Source organism: Neovison vison, chromosome 3 (genome assembly GCF_020171115.1).
Source record: "Neovison vison isolate M4711 chromosome 3, ASM_NN_V1, whole genome shotgun sequence".
Classification (NCBI taxonomy): domain Eukaryota; kingdom Metazoa; phylum Chordata; class Mammalia; order Carnivora; family Mustelidae; genus Neogale; species Neogale vison.
Genome location: NC_058093.1, coordinates 88,306,029 through 88,327,792, shown reverse-complemented (window position 1 = coordinate 88,327,792; position 21,764 = coordinate 88,306,029). Strand labels below are relative to the sequence as shown.

Genomic DNA, 21,764 nt, shown 5'->3' with positions numbered 1-21,764 from the left:
AACAATCCCATTTGTGGGTATATATCCAAAAGAACTAAAAGCAGAGTGTTGAAGAAATATTCACACACCACGTTTAAAATAGCATATTCACAATAGTAGAAAGGTGGAAACAACCCAATATCTGTCAGTAGATGAATAGATAAACAAAATATAATGTAGACATACAATAGAATATTATTCAGCCATACAAAAAAAGGAAATCCTATCACATGTCACAACATAGATGAAACTTTAGGACATTATGGTACATAAACTAAGCCAGTTAAAAAAGAATATTGTATGATTCCACTCATATGAGGTATCTGAAGTAGTCAGAATCATAACAGGAAGTAGAACGGTGATGGTCAGGTGCTTGGGGAAGGTGGAAAGGGGAGTTACAATCTGAAGAATTTTTGGAGAATGGTTCAACAACAATATGATATACTTAGCATTAACTTAACTTAACATTACTGAACCGTGCATTTAAAATAGGTTGGGATGATAAAGTTTATGTTATGTGTTTTTGTCACACACAAACAAACACCAAAAAAATGAAAAAGAAAAATGTTATAAGGACAGGAAAAAAAAAAACTGTTCAAGAGAGACAAGGCAGTTAAATTTACTGCATAATCTTGGTTTTGATGCTGCACTTCAAGAGACAGTTACAAGGGACATTCTTATGCCCAACTGGAAAAAAATTTGAATAATATTTGTTTACTAGATAATAGTATTATATTAATGTTGAATATCCTGGTATTGATAACTATAGTGAGGTTATGTAAATGAATATCCTTGTTCTTTGAAAGTCACACTTAGGAAGTTTTAGGGATAAGGGGATATGATATTTCAATGTAGTCTTAAATGTTTCAAGAAAAGACATACATTATGTGTATTGGGAGTGTGTGGGTTTATTCATGAGAGAGAAAAACCAAATGTGTCAAAATGTGAAATTGGTGAAACTTGGAAGAGGATATACAAAATTCTTTGTAGTGTTTTTGCAACTTTTCTATAGGGGTAAAATTATTTCAAAATAAAAATTTAAAATATCAAATCAATAAGATATGGTAAATTGATAAATCTTCAAAGATTTATTAAATCTTCAAAAATTTAACATATTCTATATATCATACATAGTCAAACCAAATAGATCGAATTAATTAGCTGCGTAAAGTATCAAATAACCCACCAGCAAGCCTGTGTCTAGGGATTGTGTGAAAACTGTCTGTACCTAGCTCTGATACTTATAATTTTCTTCTTATTTAAATATAGAGAAAAAACTAAATTATTTGTTAATTACAGGTCTTCATGTAAATAATCAGACATCTGGGCAAATTGACATGCAAACACATATTAATAGAGAACTATTAAAATTCCCTTGCCGAGACATAACATATCAATTGCCTTAAATACCTCTGTGAATTTAGCAATGAAATTTGATGTAGGGAAAAGTAAATAGGTTACAGGAATTTTAGTTTCTAAATGTATTTTAATCACCAACTAGCAAAATGGCATTTGCTTATAATACTATACATAGTATAGTATACATACTATACATAGAGGTTGGGAAAGTCCCTGCCCCTTACTGGGAAATTTTTCTAATAGAATATATACCTCACAGGAAGGAGAAAATAGATTATTTGTATATAGCTTAGTGATTTATTCACACATTAATGTGTTTTGCTTTCCTTGCTATGGAAGTTGGGGTGGGGGAGAGGGGAGAAGAAAAGAGAGGAGGGATAGGAGAAGTAGGGAGGAGAGGGAAGAAGAGAGATGAAGAGAAGGCAAGGGGTGAGGGACGGGGCTGGGGGGGGCGGGGACCAGGAAGAGAGGAGTGGGGAAGGATATTTTGGAAGAAAGTCAGTCAGGGACTGCCTCCCACCCCCACCCCAAGAGAAAACCACCGTTAAAAGGATTTTACATCACCCTGGAAGGAGCCTCCATCCTTTCCCATGTGTCCAAAACCTGGTTGGATGACAGGGTATTGGATGGAGGAATAATCAGATTAAAAACAGCCTGTCTGCCTTATGCTCAAGTTGACTACTTCATCGGCTTCCCTGCTGCACTGGGAAGCCTACTTCTCCCTCTCCCTTGTGTTTCCTCCCTTGCTGTGTGTCTCTCTCTGTCAAATAAATAAATAAAATCTTTAAAAATAATAATACATAAATAAAAACAGCCTGCCAACAAGCCCATAAAAACCCCTCGATCTAAATACCAAATCATCCACCCTCTCAGATCCCCTCCCTGTTTGGGAGCTTTGTACTATAAACTTCCCTTTACTCTCACTCCGTCAACCTCCCTTTGCTGCCATCACTGTCTGGTCTACCTCTTCATTCTTGGAAGTGGCATGACCAAGAATCACAAAGGAAAATTAATCCTGTAACAGGAGAGAGAGGGGGAAGGAATGAGAAGGGGGAGGGAAGGCCAATGAAGGCAAAAGGAAGGGGGGAGAGAAGGTGAGGTAAAGGTAGGGAAGGGAGGAATAGGAGAGAAGGAAATGGAGAGAGAAGAGCAGAGGAGAGTTTTAAGTGCGTTCTGTTCTTTATATTTTTCTCTCCCCTATAAATGAGACTCTGCCTTCCTTGGCTTCAGAATAGAAATTACTTGGTAAGAACATCCTGACAGGGCTTTTTAAAAAGATTATGTTATTTTATATTGGTTACCCCCACTCAGAAGGGCAAAGAATGTTTGGGTGGGCAGGGGGGTGGGGTGGGGGAAGAAGAGAGGCCGAAGGGATAAGAGAGAGGAAGCTAACATGTTCCTCTCAGGGTATTTTGTTACGCTTAAAACATCCAGGAAAGGAGAGTCCCAATGACTCATTAAATCTCCCTCTGTAGATGTGATGATTGAGATCCTAAAACATTCTTACTTAATTTATAATATAGATTAATTAGAAAGTTTCTGTATCCTAAAGAGAAGGAAAAAAATAATCCTTCCTCTGTCCTTCTGGGTTCATCTGTGGGACCCCTATAATAAAAGAGAGATTAATAAGAGAAAAACAAGTTTATTAACATGTATACCTCAGGTGTACTTGGGAGGTACCCAGGGAAAAGTGAGTAACTCCCATAGATGGCTTGGATTCAGACTTAAATACCATCTTAAAAGAAAAAGGGGAAAAGAGATGTAGGCCTCTTAAAGAGGAGTGAAGGACTATCAGGAAAGATGAATGGGCCCTTAAAAGTGTAGGTAAGAGATACAATAGTGACAAAGTTGGTTTGGGTGTGGTGTTGACTTCTTAGTCCCCTCCCTGAGACAAGAGCCCATCTTCCAAGGTTGAGGAAACTCCCTGCGAAGGAACTGACAACTGAATCCTTTTTGAAGGATCTGTCCTCAGGCAGATAGGGGAGTTCGGAGAGATCCTCTTTAAGTTCCTGCAGCTCAAGATAATCAATATACCACAGTGACATATGTTGTGGTGGCAAGTTCTGAATTCTTACAGTCACATTTCGGAGGAGTGCATTCTGCGGTCCTTCAATGCCTAAATTTGTGACTGCAGGCTTTTATCAGTTTTTTCCCCAATGTGGTCCGTGAGGTTGAGGTCTTCTTTCGTTTCTCAGAACACTTACTAATAATAAGACCTGGATTGGCCGACCACCAAGCAGCTCTGTGTTCAGTCTCATCACCCATTTCTACTCATGGAGCACTTAGCATTAGAGTGTCAAAGTTGGATGTGTAGCCTAGGATTCTTACAGAAACAATTTGCCGCACTGACTTTAATTTGGTAAATAATACAGTAAACCCCCATGGAAGTCCACTATTTGCCTGGCACTGGTTTAGCTATAGTAAATAAGCCCTGAAAAATAAGGAAAATTAAAGGATTACCCCTGAAGCGGGAGAGCTAGTTTCTTATCTCACGGAATCCATGGATGAATCTTGCAGACAAAGGCGTGAATAAAGCCATAGAAGTTTATTAAGCAAGGATACAAACAAAAAGCTCTCAGGAGTGAGGGGTTCCCAACAAGGTGGCCAACGCGGGCCTCCAGGGACAGTCTTTCATTTAGAACTGACCAGGGAGCTTGTGGCCTTACCATTCTTGGGCTGTCTTGGTTTGAGTCAAGACTGGTGATTACATCTTTAATGGCTGACATAGTTTTTAGGCACAGGTCATTATTGTAAAAAAGACACTCCCCCCCACCCCCCCACCTCCCGCCCCCGACACACGCTGAGGGCAAGGTGGTCTGGTTTGTTCCCTTATCTATGGTTTCCTTACACTTCCACGTTTTTGGGATTTTTGTGAGCCTGGTCCTGGAGCCCCCTATCTATTTCTCCCTACCTAGCCCTACTTGTCCTTTACTCACCTTTAGGAAGAGAAGAATTTCCCTCATATCCCTAATCATTTTTTTGGCAGAGAGACTGAAACATTTTTGAAAAAAGTAACTAATTAAACAGATATTTATTTAGCTGTATTTTATGGACAAGGTGCTAAGGAGGGTAAAATCAAAGCCTCTACCTTCTAGATATTTACCATGCTATAAGCAAGAGGATATGTGGAAATTAATAAGTCAACAGAATTAACACAACAGTTTATCCTGGCAACAACGTATTTCTTCTTCTTTCCAAAAAGGAAGAAATGGAAGCTCAATCTATTTTCTTTTCCCTCTATGTCTGGCTCTTCAGTGAACCTTGTTTTTATCACTCCTTCCATAGTTTGTTTTTTCACAATTCTTTTATATTTTCAGGGCAGGATATTTCTGGCATTTAGCTTTGTGCCTGTTGCAAAGAATATGCTTAATAGTTTTTTTTTTTTTTTCTTAATGAACGAAGTGTTAAAAACAAGAGACTAGACCCATAATGTAGTCACTTACACTAACCCCAAACCACATGGAGATTTAATTATAGTTTTGGATCCCCCCCCATCCCAAATGGAATCTTAAACCATTCAATCAGGAATTATCTGATCAGCAGTAATTAAATAATCCACCTGAAAACCAAAGCCATGCCCTAAGGGAAAGTGACCCTGTCATAACTAATCTGCCTTTTTAATCTAGTGTAACATCTTTGTTCCAGCTTCTTTCTTCCTATGCATCTGTCATTTTGTACAGCTCCTGGGAGCTCCTTTCTTTCTGCTAGGTTGGGTGCAGCCTGATTCATGAACTGTTGAATAAAGCCAGTAAGATCTTTAAAATTTGCTTAGTTGAATTTTGGTTTTTAGTAGAAGGTAACAAATTAAAAAAGAGATTGACAAAACATAAGTGACAAGAATGTAGCTTAGAGCTCTAAGCAAATTCCTTAACAGTAGTGTTAAAGAAGCAAAATTCAACAGAGTAAGTTTGAAGATCTGATTAGATTTATTAAAGGACTCATGAATTGGGCAGCGTCTCATCTTGCAAGTAGGGGGGATCTTTTTATAGGAAGGAGAGAGGGGCTAGAAAGTTTCCAGCAAAAGCAAAGAAAGGATTGTTTCAGGCAAGACCACTTTTCCCTTATGGAGAAAGGCAGGGGATCTTATTATAGGGCTGATTAATATTCAGATGGAATAGTTTCTAACACTACCATCAGAAGATTTTAGAAAAAGCAATATGACCTTGATAGGTCAGTCTGTAGCTCTATTTCTGTCTCTGTATCCACAGTCAGTAGTTGATTCTTCACCAAAAACAACACATACTCCAGGCCAGGCTCACTTCCTGGATATTGGAATTGGTCAAATCTTCCAAAAGTTCTTAAGCCCAAGAAATAAAACAGAAAAAAAAAAAAAAGTGGAAATTTTGAGACACCCAGACCAGATTCAAAGTTAATATCCTTAATAAAATCCTTCCTTATACTTAATAAAATAAGGACACACTACTCAATTTGTAGGATTACTATAAAAGTAGGATTGAGGAAATGAAATATATTTTCTTTCCTTTGTGCAATTACTTGTATTAAATTAATTTCATGTGTTTTATCCCCCTCTTTTGGAGACTGGAGGGTAATACTCTTTGTCTGATTAATGTAAGGAGAAAAAAAGAATGTGTCATTTACTAACTTATGTGTCTTGTTATTCTAGCTTTCTACATGCTTTGCTTTATATTTTAGTAATTTTGTTAGAAAGGCAATTTTAGGTCCATTTGATAGATGGGATACTGAGCTTCAAAAAGGGTGGGTAAATTATACTGAGTTATATAGTAGACACATAATAGAGATGATTCAATCAAATAATGCTTTACTTGGTATGTTTTGGATGCTCAAAAAGGCATAGGCATGCATACCAAAGGGATTCAATTATTCAGGCCCAGCATATATCTTTATTATTTTTTTTCATTTTTAAAAATTTTAATCTCAGTAGAGTGAGCATATAGTATTATCTTGGTTTCAGGTGTACAGTAGAGTGATTCAGCAATTCTGCTCATCATGATAAGTGAACTCTTTTAATACCCTGCACCTATTCCATCCATGCCCCCCCCCACTCCACTAACCATCCATTTGTTCTCTACAGTTAAGAGTGTTTTGGGGGTGCCTGGGTGGCTCAGTCATTAAGCATCCAACTCTTGATCTCAGCTCAAGTCTTAATCTCAGGGTTTAGAGTTCAAGCCCTGTGCTGAGCTCCATACTGGGTGTGGAGTCTACTTCAAAAAAAAAAAAAAACAAAAACTGTGTTTTTGGTTTGTCTCTTTTGTTCTTCCTTTTTTTTTTTTTTTTAAGAGATAGTGTACATTCGATCATTCGATGGGGAGGTGAGGTTGGGGGGTCAGAAGCAGAGAGAGAGAACCTTAAGATGGCTCCCTGCCCAGTGCAGAGCCCAACACAGGCCTCCATCTCATGCCCCTGGGATCATGACCAAAGCCAAAATCAAGAGTCAGAAGCTTAACTGACCGAGCCACCTAGGCACCCTTATTTGTTTCTTAAATTGCACATATGAGTATTTGTCTTTCTCTGACTGGTTATTTTACTTTGCATTATATTTTCTAGATCGATCCATCTATGTTTTTGCAAACCAGTCTCTATCTTTAGTCCTCTGAAACTCTTTTCTCTTTGATTTTATACCTAAAAGGGTATGTACCCAAAGACCCAAGCTGGGGGATAAGCATAAAGAGATAACAGAGGTAGAACAATAGACAGGAAGTCTTAAAGGGATAATTTGCATTTATGAAGTTTTCCAGGTTATTTCCACTTTATCTTCAAACTCTTTCTTCCTTGATTGTCTTATTAAATGACTAGATTGATAATCTAGAAGTTTTTAAAAAGTACCTGTTGAGCAATAAAGTATATTCTAGAATTGAGAACCTATATGAAAACTGCTGACTAAAATGTTCATCTGTTAAATGTCTAACTGCCTGTGGACTAGAAACTCACAGTGCATGTGACCACAGGGCATAGCCTCAAAATCCAAGTTTACCTTATTCCTGGAATTGTGAAAGAACTCCTCTGTATTCCTTAGAGCATTCCAGAGCCCAAAGCAAGAGGAATGCAAATTTCGGAAACCCAGCTGTTGGGCAAACTCATTGGTTCAGCTCACACACAAACAAGGATATGGTATCTAGTTGGTGGGATCCTCACAGGATATAGCTCTCGTTCCCAAAGTTCCAAGTGTTGAAGGCAGAGTCTGAAGGGCAGAGCTGCTTAGGGGACTGCACAGTAAAGAAGCACCACCTGTTTGAAAGAGTAGGAGCAGCATTTTGCTGAATGTTTGACAGTGACTGGAGTTCACTATCAGTTTAGAAAGAGGGGAGGAGCTAAAGTTAGCTCAAAAATTGCCCACAGGGTAGAATCTGAGCAGAAGTCCCCTGAATTTCTCACCCTGGGTTCTGACCTGTAAGTTTTCCAGGAAAACGTGAGAGATTTTTTTTTTCTTTCTTTCTTCTTCTTCTTTTTTTAAATAGGAGACTGGAAACTGTGGACCCCATCATCGGAATCCTAGCTGGTAAGCACAAGACGCTGATAATACACTCTGTACATAGATACATAGTCACTGATTTTTTCCAAGGGAAAATTCTCTCTGCTAGAACCTTTGTTACAATGTTTTAGATGTTTCTTTTGCCAATTTTCTCTTTTTATTTCTCCAGATTATCTTTATAGAAATGGCACAATCCTCTAATGCACAAACTCCCACACTTTAAAGTGCTGGGTGAAATAGAGATCTTCACCACTGTATTGCCATCAGTAGTACTGTGCAATTCATTTAGTAAAAGGGGATTACATTTGACTAATTGAAGTTAATTCTGTAGTTGAGTTTAAATGGTAAGATTAGATGATTCAGGTCTTTTAATGAGTATTAGGTCCTATGTTTTCTGGAAATTCCATTTGTCTTATGGTGCTCTGAGTCATATTCAGTACTTATTTGGAGAAGTGAAAGATGTCTATTTCATGAGCCAGGTTTCTTCCCCTTTCATTTTATGAAATATTTGCCTAAGAAAGGAGAGTTGATAACACTTTTACTGAATGGCTAAAAAAAGTTCTTTTTCTTTCCTGCTTTTGTTTTGAGGAGGGTGGGGTGTTTTTTAGGTAGTAACATTACAGCAAATGCGTTGGTCTTATTAATGTGATGCTGAACATGACATATGCGGTGTCGACAGTGAACAGTGATACATTTAAAGAGTACTGCTTTGTGCACATGTATTTAAATAGTGGTTTCTTTCTTTCTCACTGAAAAGCTTTATACTTTTCTTTATAATCTGCTTTGCCAGGTTCTAAACTTTGAACTCGTGTGTGATTTGCTCATTTCGTCATGAAACCTGAAACTGTGTAAAGATTAACCCCTGGGTAGTCATGGTCATTTATTTAAATATTTAACCTTAGACACAGAGGTGACTAGAAGATCCTCAATTCCACGATTTGATGGAAACCAATTTTTTAATAAAAGTTTTAGCTTTAATGTCATAGCTCCCTAATAACATTGACAACACAACTTACAAAATTTAAAAAGCTAAATTGAAGGTAAAATGACAATTTCCATCACAAGGTCTTACATTTGAAAGATAGTATGGGCATATCTTTCATCTCTTTATAAAGGAATCTACCTAATTCATTTCATTTGATCCTAATCACGAACATCTGAAGAAAATAGAATTTAAATTAGTTTTACATAACATTGCAGCACAGAAAAGTTAGGGGATTTGCTTAAAAACAAATGTGTGTATATGCCCACCTTCTTAAAAAAATGTAGTCTTTTTTTTTTTTTTTTAGATTTTATTTATTTGACAGAGATCACAAGTAGGCAGACAAAGAGAGTGGGAAGCAGGCTCCCCACTGAGCAGAGAGCCTGATGCAGGGCTTGATTCTAGGACCCTGGGATCATGACCTGAGCTGAAGACAGAAGCTCTAACCCACTGAGCCACCCAGGCACCCCCAACCTTCTTAATAAAACCAAAATTAAACATGTGAAATATAAATTTTGGAGTTTTTTTTAAATTGGGTTGATTTTTCTTGGTAAACCTACGGGAGGCACATTAATTGTCTTGGCTGGGAGGGTGAGTGCAGAATGAAGCCGCAAAGGACTCTGAGTTAATAAATTACTTCCTTGGCCTGAGGGCACTCAGGTATTGTGGTCACTGAGGATTGCCTTCTCTTCTGGCATTGGCAGTGTATTTTGGCAGATGAAACTCTGGGTGTTCTCTCCAAAAGCCTGTTTCCTCAGCATGTATTTCAGTATCTGTGCCGGTGAGGTTGTGACATCTGCGCTCTAAGAGGCCCAGAAGTGAGACCAGACTCTTTAACCTCTGCCTGGCTGGGACTAAATTGGAAAGATTAAAACAGTAGTTAGATTCATTGCCTGCTGTATTTTGCAGATGGAGTATAAGGCTGAAAAAAAAAAGAATGAAGTTAGCAAAAAAAAAAAAGAGAGAATGAGCCAAAGAAATATTTTTTAAAAATCAAAGTAAGATCAAACAACAAATAAAATGTGAGGGGGAGGAATTCTGTCCTGTGCATTCTACCCACGTGCCATGCCAAAGACAAGCATGGCTTGACTCCGCTCCTCAAGTGACGTGTAGTCCCAAACGGTGGCTCTGTTATCCTTCTCTGTACGTTTTTGTTTCTAATCTGTTGAGTCCAGAGGTTGGTCTGAAAGTAGAAGAAAATTACTCTGATCCCTCAAGGTTGTTAGGAGGATTTAATAAGAAACAAATATAATAATATTAATGATTGATATGAATATTTTATTTTATTTATTTTAAAGATTTTATTTATTTGAGAGAGAGAGTGCAAGCACGAGACAGGGAAGGGTCAGAGGAGGAAGTCAACTCCCCGCTGAGCAGACACAGGACTAGATCCTGGGATTCCAGGATCCTGACCTGAGCAGAAGGCAATTGCTTAACCATCCGAGTGACCCAGGTGTCCCCCGGTATCTTTTTTAAACAAAGAAAGTTGGATTTTACTGGGAATATGATGGTAGCAAATTAACCTGTATATTTAGGTAACCTGTTCAGAATTTATAGTCAAGCCCAGTGAACCCTCAAAGTTCTGACTCTCCAACAAAATTCCTAAATATAAGGCAAGATCTCTTGATTCTTAGTGTCACTGAAAATGTTTTTCTAATTAATTTCATGTGGTTGGAATAAGAAGGGCATCCCTTTATGAATAGCCCTTAATCATGTGAAATAATCCAGGCTACTTTGTGCATTCTTATTAAATTGCTGTTTTAGGGGAACATTCTACCTAAAGGCCACTGCTCAGGGATGGATGGAATTAAAACGCATTTAAGCCTCCAGGTAGAACATAAGTAGTTCAGTAGGGTAGATCAGCAACTCCATCAAGCCACGGGGAGTAATGTGTTTATAGTAACAACAGGCTTGACAGGCAGAAAACTGCTCGTGGGATTCTCAGGAGAGCCAGTTCTCTAGGTGACCTTCCAGGCCTTATACAGTTTGTTGAGGGGAAGGATTCAGTGACTCTCCAGACTAGTTCGTCCTTCCCCTTTCAGGAGATAGAGCTGTCCCATTCCCTGCCATTGCATAACTAATTCAGTTCGTAATTGCTTCTGAAATCACTTCATATTTCAACAGTCAGTGGTTCTGTTTGACTTTAAAAAAATCACTCATGACAATACTCTTTCTAGACCCAACCGTCTTACCCTGCTTTCTACAGTGTTAAAAAAATTGTTGCTCCTGTTTCCAACTGAATAAATAACTACCTCCTGGCTCAGATTCCTGAAAGAATTTATTAGATGCTCAGCTAAACACCATCATGACTGTTTGGCTAAAGCATTCATAGCAAGTCATAGCAACTCACAGACCATTGACAAAACAGTGCATTGTTTCCAGTGAGTCAAGTGTCTAGAAGGGGTTTAGTCAGTTGTGACCAGGCAATTGATAATCTCAAGTGGTAGAGACAGTGTCCTCTCTATTCAGAAAGCAGGTTATTTCATCAGAAGGCAAGAGGTGGGAACCCATGCAGAATCAGATTGTAGGTATGACAACGTATTTCAGCTTTCCTAACCATAGAGGCATCTAAGTAAATACAGTATCTGACAGGATATATTACTTATGAATTAAGGTGTGCTCTTAAGTGTTACAGGTATCCAGGGGAGGAAAAACTACTTTTAGCTGAAACAACATGACAGGCCTCGTGGGAGGGGAAAAAATAGTGTTTGAACTTTGAAGGTGACTAGGGATTTTAGAACATTTTAGGCAAAGGGAATGACCTGGGGGAAAAAACCGCAGAGGTAGAGAAATTTTGTGAAAAAGACTAATAACTAAGTATGGTCAGATATTGAAAGAACTGTCAACACCAATGTTGAAATCATTGACTTTTGCACAAAAGCATGGATTGGAGCAATTGAAAGCCATTATCAAAGCTAAAAACAAGCTCAAATCAAGCTCAGTATCCTGTTTGAGAATATAAAGAACAGCAAGCTTATGAGGGGAGTTCCCTGGCAATTGAGAAAGGAAGAGGTCAAATGAATAAGCAGAAGAATTCCAGTTTGTAGAATAAGAAGTATGCTTGTTTTACCGGCATGGTATAACATTCAGGCATTCAACACTTCATTGCCTAACACTGGGTGTGTTGGTTGGGGTACGAGAGAAGAAGACGGTGAGTAGAAGACAGATGATTGATTTGAGATTTAAGAGGCTCATCTCTGTTAGTTTTAGTTAGTTCTTAGGATTTCTAAGCTTTAAGTATAGTCTGTGAGTTGAAAAATAATCAAGCTTCTATCTTGTGATCTAATTTTCTTCTGAGCTACAGACCCAAAGGTCCAATAGCCAGTTTGTCATTTTTACCTCAGACTTCATATGTCCTGAATAGAACTTGGATTTCCCTCCTCAGAATTTTTCTTTCCTAGGTGTTTCTTACTGCACCACTTTTAACATATTTGCTCAGATCCTCGCCAGGGAAAAATCTATCTGCCTTTTCTCTAAAATATTAATGGATGCACACACTTCTCTGCTGTTCTCCTCATCACATTTAATCCACCATCATTTTCCCCAGAACTACTAAAATAGCCTGAATCTGCCTTTCTTTTCCAACTCCTTCTGACTCATCAGAAAGCAGAAAAAGTGATTTTTATTTTGTGCAGAATTATGCCCTGTCACTTTTCTACTCAGGACTCTCCAACAGTTTCCCATTACACTTAGAAAAATATCCAAACCCCTTACTAGCTTCAGAGTTCTTCATAATTAACTTCTGGCCCTGCCTTTTTTTACCTCATAGTGTCTCCTTCTCCCCTAATTTCCATACTGCATTAGCTGAACAGGCCAGCCTGTCCCCACTGCAGGATCTTTGTACTTTCTGTCATCTTCGGTTCCTGGTCTTCACATGTTCAATTCGATAACATGAATCAGATGTGCATGTACATCCCTGCCTCAAAGAGATGCACCTCGCCCTCTCTCTGAGGAAGTCATTCCATACCCTAGTGACTCTCCATCCCATGACTCTGCTTTTTTAATTCATAGCTCTTGAAACTCTGAAATTACATTATTTAATTATAAATTTTCATTTTCCACTAAAAAGTAAGCTCTACAAATGGATTATGTATGTACCATCTTTCACAGTGCTGTTTCATCAGTGCTTAGAGATATGGTTGGTGTTCCACAAGCGTTCGTAGAAAGAGAAATGAATGGAGGAATGCATGAGTGGAGCCATAAAAATATAAATTTGTAAATCACGCTACCTGAGAAATTTTCTTCCTCTTGATACTATTCTTGCTCAATTTAAAAAAAAAAAAAACTAAAATTTTGGGGAAATATAAATAAATCAGTATAAAGAAAGTTTGGGTAAAGTTTAAGAATATGTAGTTAATTTTCTATTGTTACTTTTTTCCCTCCAGAAAATTAACCTTTCTTTCCAAAATTGTGAGAAATTTTAAATGATTAAACAGAGCAAAATGTAGTTTTCAGAAAATGTCACAGCGTCCTGCTTTGTTCCAAGATGGAAAATACATAGTTTTTTTTTTTTTTTTTTAAGATTTTATGTATTTATTTGAAATAGTGAGCGAGAGAGGGTGTGCACAGGCCGGGGTAGGAGCAGAAAAGGAGGAGAAGCAGACTCCACTGAGCACGAGTCTGCTGGGAGGCTCAATCCCAGGACAATGGGACCATGACTTGAGCCAAAGTCAGAGGCCCAACCAACTGAGCCACCCAGGTGCTCCTGGAATATATAGTTTTTGAAAGAGAAGTTTCTTTTTATCGGTAGCCGGAAAACCTCTTTGCTCCTCATATAGCAAAAAGTATTAACATTATTTAAGGTAAAGTGACCTTTTTTATCAATATTGTTTTCATTCACAATGAAGAATTTGTTATGGTTCTGTTGTATACGTGTACCTAATTTTAAAACAGTGATCCAAGAACCACTGGGAGTAAAATAATGGAAGTGGGATAGGAAGAAAGATAATCTGGGTGGGTTACTGTTTCTCTACACTTTACAAAAGCATCTTTACTTTTATCCCCAGTAAGACATTTAGAGGAAAAGGTGATGAACTTATATATGTTTGAAAGTCACTAATGTGGGCCCTTTTCCAGGAAATAAGAATGGAAAGAGCTAACATTTATTAAGCCCTTACTCTGTCCTCATTACTATGACCTAAATGTCCTTCAACATCCCCAAGTTACTATCATTTTCTTTATTTCATACATGAGAAAAACTCAAGCAGGAGGCTTAATGCTGTTTGATTAATTATATTATTCTGAGGTTGGGAAGATGAGAATCTTATTTAAGACAAAGGCTTGGCTAATTTTCTACAGAAAAAAAAATGATGGTGGCTAAATTATTTGTAATTGTTTATTTTCATTTTTAGAGAAACAACTTGTAATGGAGCCTTCATCTCTTGAGTTAGCAGCTGACACGGTGCAACGCATTGCATCTGAACTTGGATGTCTCCCGACAGATGAGAGGGTTGCCCTCCACCTCGATGAGGAAGATAAGCTCAGGCACTTCAAGGAACATTTTCATATCCCCAAAATGCAGGATCTACCTGCAGGTAAGAACACTGAAAGAGATTTTATTTTTCTTAATTAATTTATTAATTTATTTTTTCTACTGCCTGTGTTTATCATAAATCCTTGAAATCGTTGTTCTGTTACATAATAGAGCTATTGTAATTATGTCTGAAAAACAGCAAGTTCCTGGTGCTACTAAATCAACCTGTCAGCCTACCTAAGCCTCAGATTCTTTATGTTCCTTCTCTTCTGAATAAAATACTTACAGGGTTTTTATACTGTCATCTACTTCTGTGAACAATAGAGTGACTGATTGAAAATTATAGGCAGACGCATTTACTTGTTCTCTAAGCACTTAGAGCTCAAAACAATTTCCTTTCAATACAGTTTTAGAATATCTCTTATTTTGTGGTGCCTAGTTTATGATAATATGATATTTGTCTTAGAGGAAATATTATTTTGGGATTTGAGTATATTAAGAAGATGTTATGTGAATAACCATCATTGTGTGCTATAAAGATGGCATGTATATGACTTGCCCCCTCCCCCCCAAAAAAAGAAAGAAAAAGAAAAGAAACAATCAATTACTAAGAAATGTAATACTGCATTTTTTTTCTTTTAAATAACACAGTAAGCTGACTCTGTTCTTAGTTTGGGGGATGTCCTATTTTAAAAAACAGCACAAATATAAAAAAGCACCTTTTGTAAATATCTGACTTTGCTCCATTTTACATCAGTGAAAAAGACTACCAGGTTGAATAGAACTGATCCACCAAAATTATTTTCAGATACTTTATAATCCAGTTTAACTTTCAGTTTTCTTTAAGTTAAATGAGGAAGATATAATTTTGGATACTCATAATCCAAAAGCATCAGTTAATATGATTTTAAAATGAGATTGGGTCACATGGTTGTCCTGTTTGGAGTATATGTTATTATGTAACTCAGGAAGGCACCCTGTGAAATTACGGAAGGATAAAATAAGAGAAAGCTCTGTATCCAATTTAAAGGTGCTTAATATTAATTGAGGTAGACACTGATATAAATGACAGTTCTAGGACCTAATAAAATGGGGTAAGTGAAGGGAACTGATATCACAGAAAAAAAAAATCGAGGTCTTTCTAGAATCTAGAATGAGAGGGCACTTTGATTTAAAGTTTAAGGGATTAAAAAGAATTTTGTGTGTGAAAAATGAGGAAGGTAAGTCTAGGGATATTCTTTCAGTGATGTGAGAGAAGTTTGCCTGGTGATGTATGGCACACAGGGGAAGTCCCTTGAAATCCCTATGGCCCACCTGAGACAAGTCTGCTCCGATGACCCTGCCCTGATGTGCTCTCCAGCCCATGGGCTGCTTGGGAGATCTGATAGGGTTCCTACATGGGAGACCACAGCAGAAGCCTAGAGGGCCACAAAACTTTAGGTGGCCTTCTCCACAGGCACCAAGAACTACAAATCAAGAATTAGGGTTCTAGAACTTTATGACATTTATTGAAAGTTTTAATTTCCTCAAGATTTAGAAAGAATTGTTTTATTCCTTTTAATGAGTAATAGGAAAAGCAGACATAGCAAAGTAAGCAAACAAAAGTACTAACAAAACCTATCCCGCAAGGACAGATGTTGGTATCACAAAGAGAAGAGAAAACATGACAGCAGCACTTGGTGGGTATGGAAAGAAGGTGGCCAGTGGTCTAGGGTGGCTGCAGCTTGGGTCTCTCTTGGAAGAAGAAGGTAAATAATGGCCACATCTAGATACACATTTATGAGCAAGGACTACTTCCTGCACATAAGAAGTGATGCATTAGGAATTTCCGGTTGTCTTGTCTGTCTTCTCTTAAGGTGACTTTCTTCTATATTATGCCATCAGATTTGAGATAGAGCTCAGCCCTGAATTACAAGTATTGAAATGAAGGGGTACATGAAAAGTTAAAACCCTGTTTGAATGTATCACTTACTCTGTTACTGAACCTAAGACTCACTGACTAACATGACTTCAACCTCATGCTGAGTCAGTTTTGTTGCAACAAAATGTGTATTAGTTACCTTTCCACGTCCTCTTGTGCCTCAGAACTTTGCTTTCTATCCATCTTTTCTTGCACAGTGGGTTCAAAACCCAATGAACAAACTCACTGTGTTTGTCCTGGGAGGGGACACGGTGGTCTGAGGTTGCTGTGACGGCCTGCTCTAACTTTTACCTAGCTAGGCAAGTTTAAGAAGCAAGTAGCCTCTCAGCCAGTGTTCCTCCATGTGGAAAAGACAAAAGCTGCTCCAAAATGTGTAGGGACTTTTCCCAGCATGAAAATGAGATTATGTTAAGTGAGCCTAAGACAGGTCCAGAACGTTAGTTTCCTTGTCCCTTTAATATAATGTCCCTTTTGGGGCACCTGGGTGGCTCAGTGGGTTAAAAGGCCTCTGCCTTCGGCTCAGGTCATGATCCCAGGGTCCTGGGATTGAGCCCTGTGTCAGGCTCTCTGCTCAAGCAGGGAGTGCTTCCTCCTCTCTCTCTCTGCCTGCCTCTCAGCCTACTTGTGATCTCTGGTTGTCAAATAAATAAATAAAATCTTTAAAAATATATATATAATGGACTTTTAACTTTAATACAGAGATTGATTGATTGATTTTAAATATTTTATTTATTTACTTGTCAGAGAGAGAGAGCACAAGCAGGGAGAGCGGCAGGCAGAGGGAGAAGCAGGCTCCCTGCTGAGAAAGGAGCCAGATGTGGGACTTGATCCCAGGACTAGATGATGATCTGAGGTGAATGCAGACACTCAACCAGCTGAGCCAGCCAGGTATCCCCAATAGAGATATATATATATTTTTAACCAATAGAGATTTTTTTTAAAGATTTTATTTATTTATTTGACAGAGAGAGATCACAAGTAGGCTGAGAGGCAGGCAGAGACAGAGGGGGAAGCAGGCTCTCTGCCAATCAGAGAGCCTGACATGGGGCTCGATCCCAGGACCCTGAGATCATGACCCGAGCCGAAGGCAGTTTCTTAACCCACTGAGCCACCCAGGTGCCCAACCAATAGAGATTTTTAATACTGGCTCAATATAGGACTCTTCTACTAACCTTTGAGATAATTTAATCCAAACCCAGGTAAAGATAACATTATATGTATTATATATGTAATCACTACATTAGACTGAGTTGATTCTAGAATCCCGATTATGGTTATAACATTTGTTTTAATTAGATATTCAATAGGAAATAACATAAAAATTACCATCTAGGATAAATTCCTCATTCCTAAAGAAATATAAAGAGAAGGAAAATGAATTGATTCAATAAAGAATCTAAATAATTTATTTGTTCAAAAAATAGTTTTGAATGATATAAAAATTTGACTTCATTAACCCCCAAAGTCCTTCTAAATTCATTTTTGTCAAAGTCCATGGGTTCCTGACCAGCCCAAAGAGGATTACCAGGGAATTTACTAGAATGTGCAGGTTCTTGAGTCCCAAACCAAAATTACTAAATCATAGACTCTGAGGGCACCCCACTCATCTGTTCTAGATCGCTTAGGATGGTACCACAGAGAGAAGAATCCGTTCATTCTTTTTTTTAAAAAATAATTAATTAATTAATTAATTTTTTAATTTGACAGACAGAGATCACAAGTAGGCAGAGAGGCAGGCAGAGAGAGAGAGAGGAGGAAGCAGGCTCCCCGCAGAGCAGAGAGCCCGATGCAGTGCTCGATCCCAGGACCCAGGACTGGAAGAGTATTTAACCTACTGAGCCACCCAGGTGCCCAGAATCCATTCATTCTTATTCCCACTATATTCTCTCTAGGTGCTTGTTACTTGCCAAGTGTTCATTCTTTCAACATGTATCTATTAAGCACTTACTCTGTTCAAGACGCTATTCTCAGAACAGTTTGTCAGTGAACTAAAGAGCAAAGTTGTCACATCCCTGAGTTTGTATTCTAGTATAAGGAGACAGAAAATAAATCAACTTAGAAACAGTGTGAAAATACCCTCTCCAGGTGGTGCTCTTTAGCGTCCTGAGGACTGCCGGGGTGCAGATAGTGTCCATCAGGAAACCTTGATGAGATGACACCTGAGCAGAAACAAGAAGGATGTAAGGAAGTAAGCCTCGTGATTGCAGAAGTGAAGATGAGCCTGGGGAACAAGGCTCACCAGGCTCAGAGGCAGATGGTGTGCAAATTTCCTCTGGCCCCAAAGAATCCATCAAAACACTAGTACTTCCCTTCTTAATAAAACCTTCCAAGAACATCTAAAAATAATACTGCCTCTCAAGTTAATTTGCATAACACTGTGAACAAGATGTTCTTTAGTAACTCTGAATAATGAAAAACAAAGAGCATAAATAAACAAGTTTTGAACAAATGAAAGGATCATGACTCCCAATATAGACTTAAAAAATTCCAAGGAAGGGCTGTAGGTACAACCTGGGGTTTTTCTGGTATTCTGCCAATAAATACAATGTTTGCTCAGGGTTTCTAAGAGAAAGTTTTATCAAAATAAGGTTTTTCCCCCCCTAACTCTTGGATAGTTTTTGACATGTTGCGAGAGAAAGGGGTCAAAATTATTTTTACTCAGCTGGTATTGCACTTATTTTTTAAAGACTTTATTTATTGGAGAGAGAGAGAAAGAGAGAGAGCATGAGGAGGGGGAGGGTCAGAGAGAGAAGCAGACTCTTCTCGGAGCAGAGAGCCCGATGTGGGACTGGATCCCGGGACCCCAGGATCATGACCTGAGCTGAAGGCAGTTGCCCAACCAACTGAGCCACCCAGGCACCCTGGTATTGCACTTATATATTCAACATTATTCTAAAGGCCATATCCCCAAAATAACAAACACACACACACATGCATACTTGCATGCACAGAGAAAAAGGAAGGAAGAAAGGAAGGAATATGCAAGACATAAATATTGGAAAGGACTTGTTTAAATTCCTTGAAATTATTCCTGTTTGGAATATCTTTGTTTCTAAATCTCTGAGAGAATATCGGATAGTTCCATAAGATATACTGGTTTGGCAGAGATACAAGGCGAAGTTTGTCGTTGTTGTTTGGTTTTTATTTGTTTTATTTTTTCTATTATTTTTAATTCAATTTCAATTAATTAACATATAATGCATTATTTGTTTCAGGGGTACAGGTCTGTGATTCATCAGTCTTATACCCAGTGCTCATTATAACATGTACCCTCCCCAATGTCCGTCACCCAGTTACCCCATCCCCTCACCCCCCTACCCCCCTCCAGCAACCCTCAGTTTGTTTCCTAAGAGTAAGAGTCTCTTATGATTTGTCTCCCTCTCTGGTTTCATCTTGTTTCATTTTTTTTTTCCTCTCTTCCCCTATGCTCGTCTGCCTTCTTTATGACCTACCTATCGAAGTCCAAAATGCCTTCCATTTATATTTATATTTCTCCCAGAAATAAACAAGTGTCTCACTGACATCTTGCTCATTTGATAATCAAAAGTTTTTCTTTCCTTGTTTGAATTTGGGTATCTTGGATCAGTGTTTGAAATTTGTTTTAGTAAACTCCTTGGCCATTTGCTCAGTTGTAGAACAAGTGACTCTTGATCTTGGGGTCATGAGCTCTAGCCTCACACTGGGCATAGAGCTAAATTAAAAAAAAAAAATTATTGAGTTGTGATTTACCATACCATAGAAGCCATTTTGTTTTATGCTCTACAAGATAACTCCAGGATTATTTATCTTAAAACTGAGAGTTTGTGCCTTTCGACTACTTTGACCTCTTTTGCCTACCTCTCATCCCGCAACTTTGGCAACCAACACTAATCTGTTCTCTGTCTCTGAGTTCAGTTTATGTGTTCATTCATTCAGCCAGTCAGTCAGTCATTCAATCGTTCAGTCATTCATCATTTATTTGATTCCACTGATGGGGTCCATTATCAAAGGAGTGAGATTGACACAAAGCGAAGGTCAAGCAAAGCTTTTTTTCACGCCAGTACTGAGAATCAAACCCACCGGTCAGGGCCGTCTCTTACGGAGAGAGAGAAGACCCCCAGCCTCCAGACTAGCTTTTATAAAGCAAAGGCCATGTGGTTGAGCCTGGCCACATACAGGTGGCCAATGAGATTGCAACACACAGAGAAAGCTGCATAGTCATGTTAGGTCACACACGGGTGGCCAATTGAATGACAATTTACCCTATAGTAGCTGTTTGAACTAGCCTATCACTCTGGTCAGAATTGGCGCCCAAGTTTGGCACCCAAAAGGCGGGGTTTACATTCTTTGGCGGTTAGGAAGATACTATGTGTGCTTTACTGATTGGATGTCTCCACCTGGTCTGACCTGTCCTTGCATTCTGGGCTCTGTTATCTCCATCTGACCTGACCCATCCTTGTATTTGGGCTCTGTTATCAGGGACTGGTCGACCATATTTTACTGGTTTCCCAGACTTGTTTTTAAGTAAGTTCCTCTGGGGGGCGGGGGGCCAGTTTTGCTGCACAAACAACAAAATGGCTGTTTAACCGAGATGGAGTCGCTCTGGCTAAGTAGGCCCTTACATCCATATATAAGTGATTCCATATAGTATGTCTTTTTCTGACTTACATCATTTATCATTTTAAGTGCACAATTCAGTAAGTGTGTGTAGTGTGATGACCGTCATCAGAAACTCAATTCTTTACTCCCCTTTTCCACCCTACACCCAGGTGGCCGGTCATCTACCAAACCTGCTTTGCTTTATATAGAAGATCATTACATCAGAGAACGTCAATTTAGGAGTAAATTGTACTTGAGAATATCTTTACACAAGAAGTTTTTAAAAAATGGTTAAAGAAAACAATTTCGATGATACAAACTTTATCACTTCATAAAGCTGGCAATTTCTGTTCCCTAGGGTCCAGGGAACTGAAAAATGGGGTAGGAGGGAATAAGCTTTTATAGGACAAAAAATAAAGAACAAAAAAGAAAGAAGTAGAAAATAATATGATTTGCCATGGCCATACTCAGACTTGCTTGAGGGAAGAAGGAATAAGGAAATGAGTATGGAGTTCACCATTGGCTTGGCATTCAAGTGTTGGCTGACAGTATCTTCTGCTTTTCTAGTCATGCAGAACGTAACAGGCGTAGGAAAGTTACCTAAGTTTCAGTTTGCAGATGTGCCAGACTAGGCAGAAGCAGCTCCATCTTGGGCCTAGAAAGTTGATTCAACAGTATTCTCATCACTGTTCTTTTCATACTCAAATATTCCCTTTCCGTTTTATCACATACCTGGGAAAGATGAGTAAATTGTCAGCCAACTTTAATAAGTTAAATTGAATGCTATCCAAATAAGATCTACTATTACTGTGACTCTGTGATATTATCCTGTTAGACAAAATTGACATAGAAAACTGCCATGCTGGAGTTTGTCTCCAGGGGTCCCGTGTAAAATAATAGAGCCTCTTCAGTTCAACTATGGTTAGGCTCAGGAGTTAGTGACAAGCATGAGGTATCAGTGAACAAAATGTGAAAGAGTATGCTTTTCAGCATAAACTGGAATCCTTTATTTAATGGAATT

At 38.4% G+C, this 21,764-nt stretch overlaps 1 protein-coding gene across 6 annotated transcripts in view; it reads left to right on the top strand.

Moving 5' to 3' along the window:
- Nucleotides 1-21,764, top strand: part of KYNU (kynureninase) — a 217,425-nt gene that overhangs the window by 98,624 nt on the left and 97,037 nt on the right. For 4 of the 6 annotated variants that reach the window (XM_044242548.1, XM_044242551.1, XM_044242550.1 and 1 more), the window contains exons 2-3: nucleotides 7,776-7,816; nucleotides 14,123-14,305. In XM_044242548.1, coding sequence (XP_044098483.1) covers nucleotides 14,137-14,305 — 169 coding nt within the window. In that variant the 5' untranslated portion in view covers nucleotides 7,776-7,816; nucleotides 14,123-14,136. Of the gene's footprint in view, nucleotides 1-7,314; nucleotides 7,429-7,775; nucleotides 7,817-14,122; nucleotides 14,306-21,764 lie in introns of those variants that run through there. The other 2 variants (XM_044242547.1, XM_044242549.1) reach the window with 2 other exon arrangements.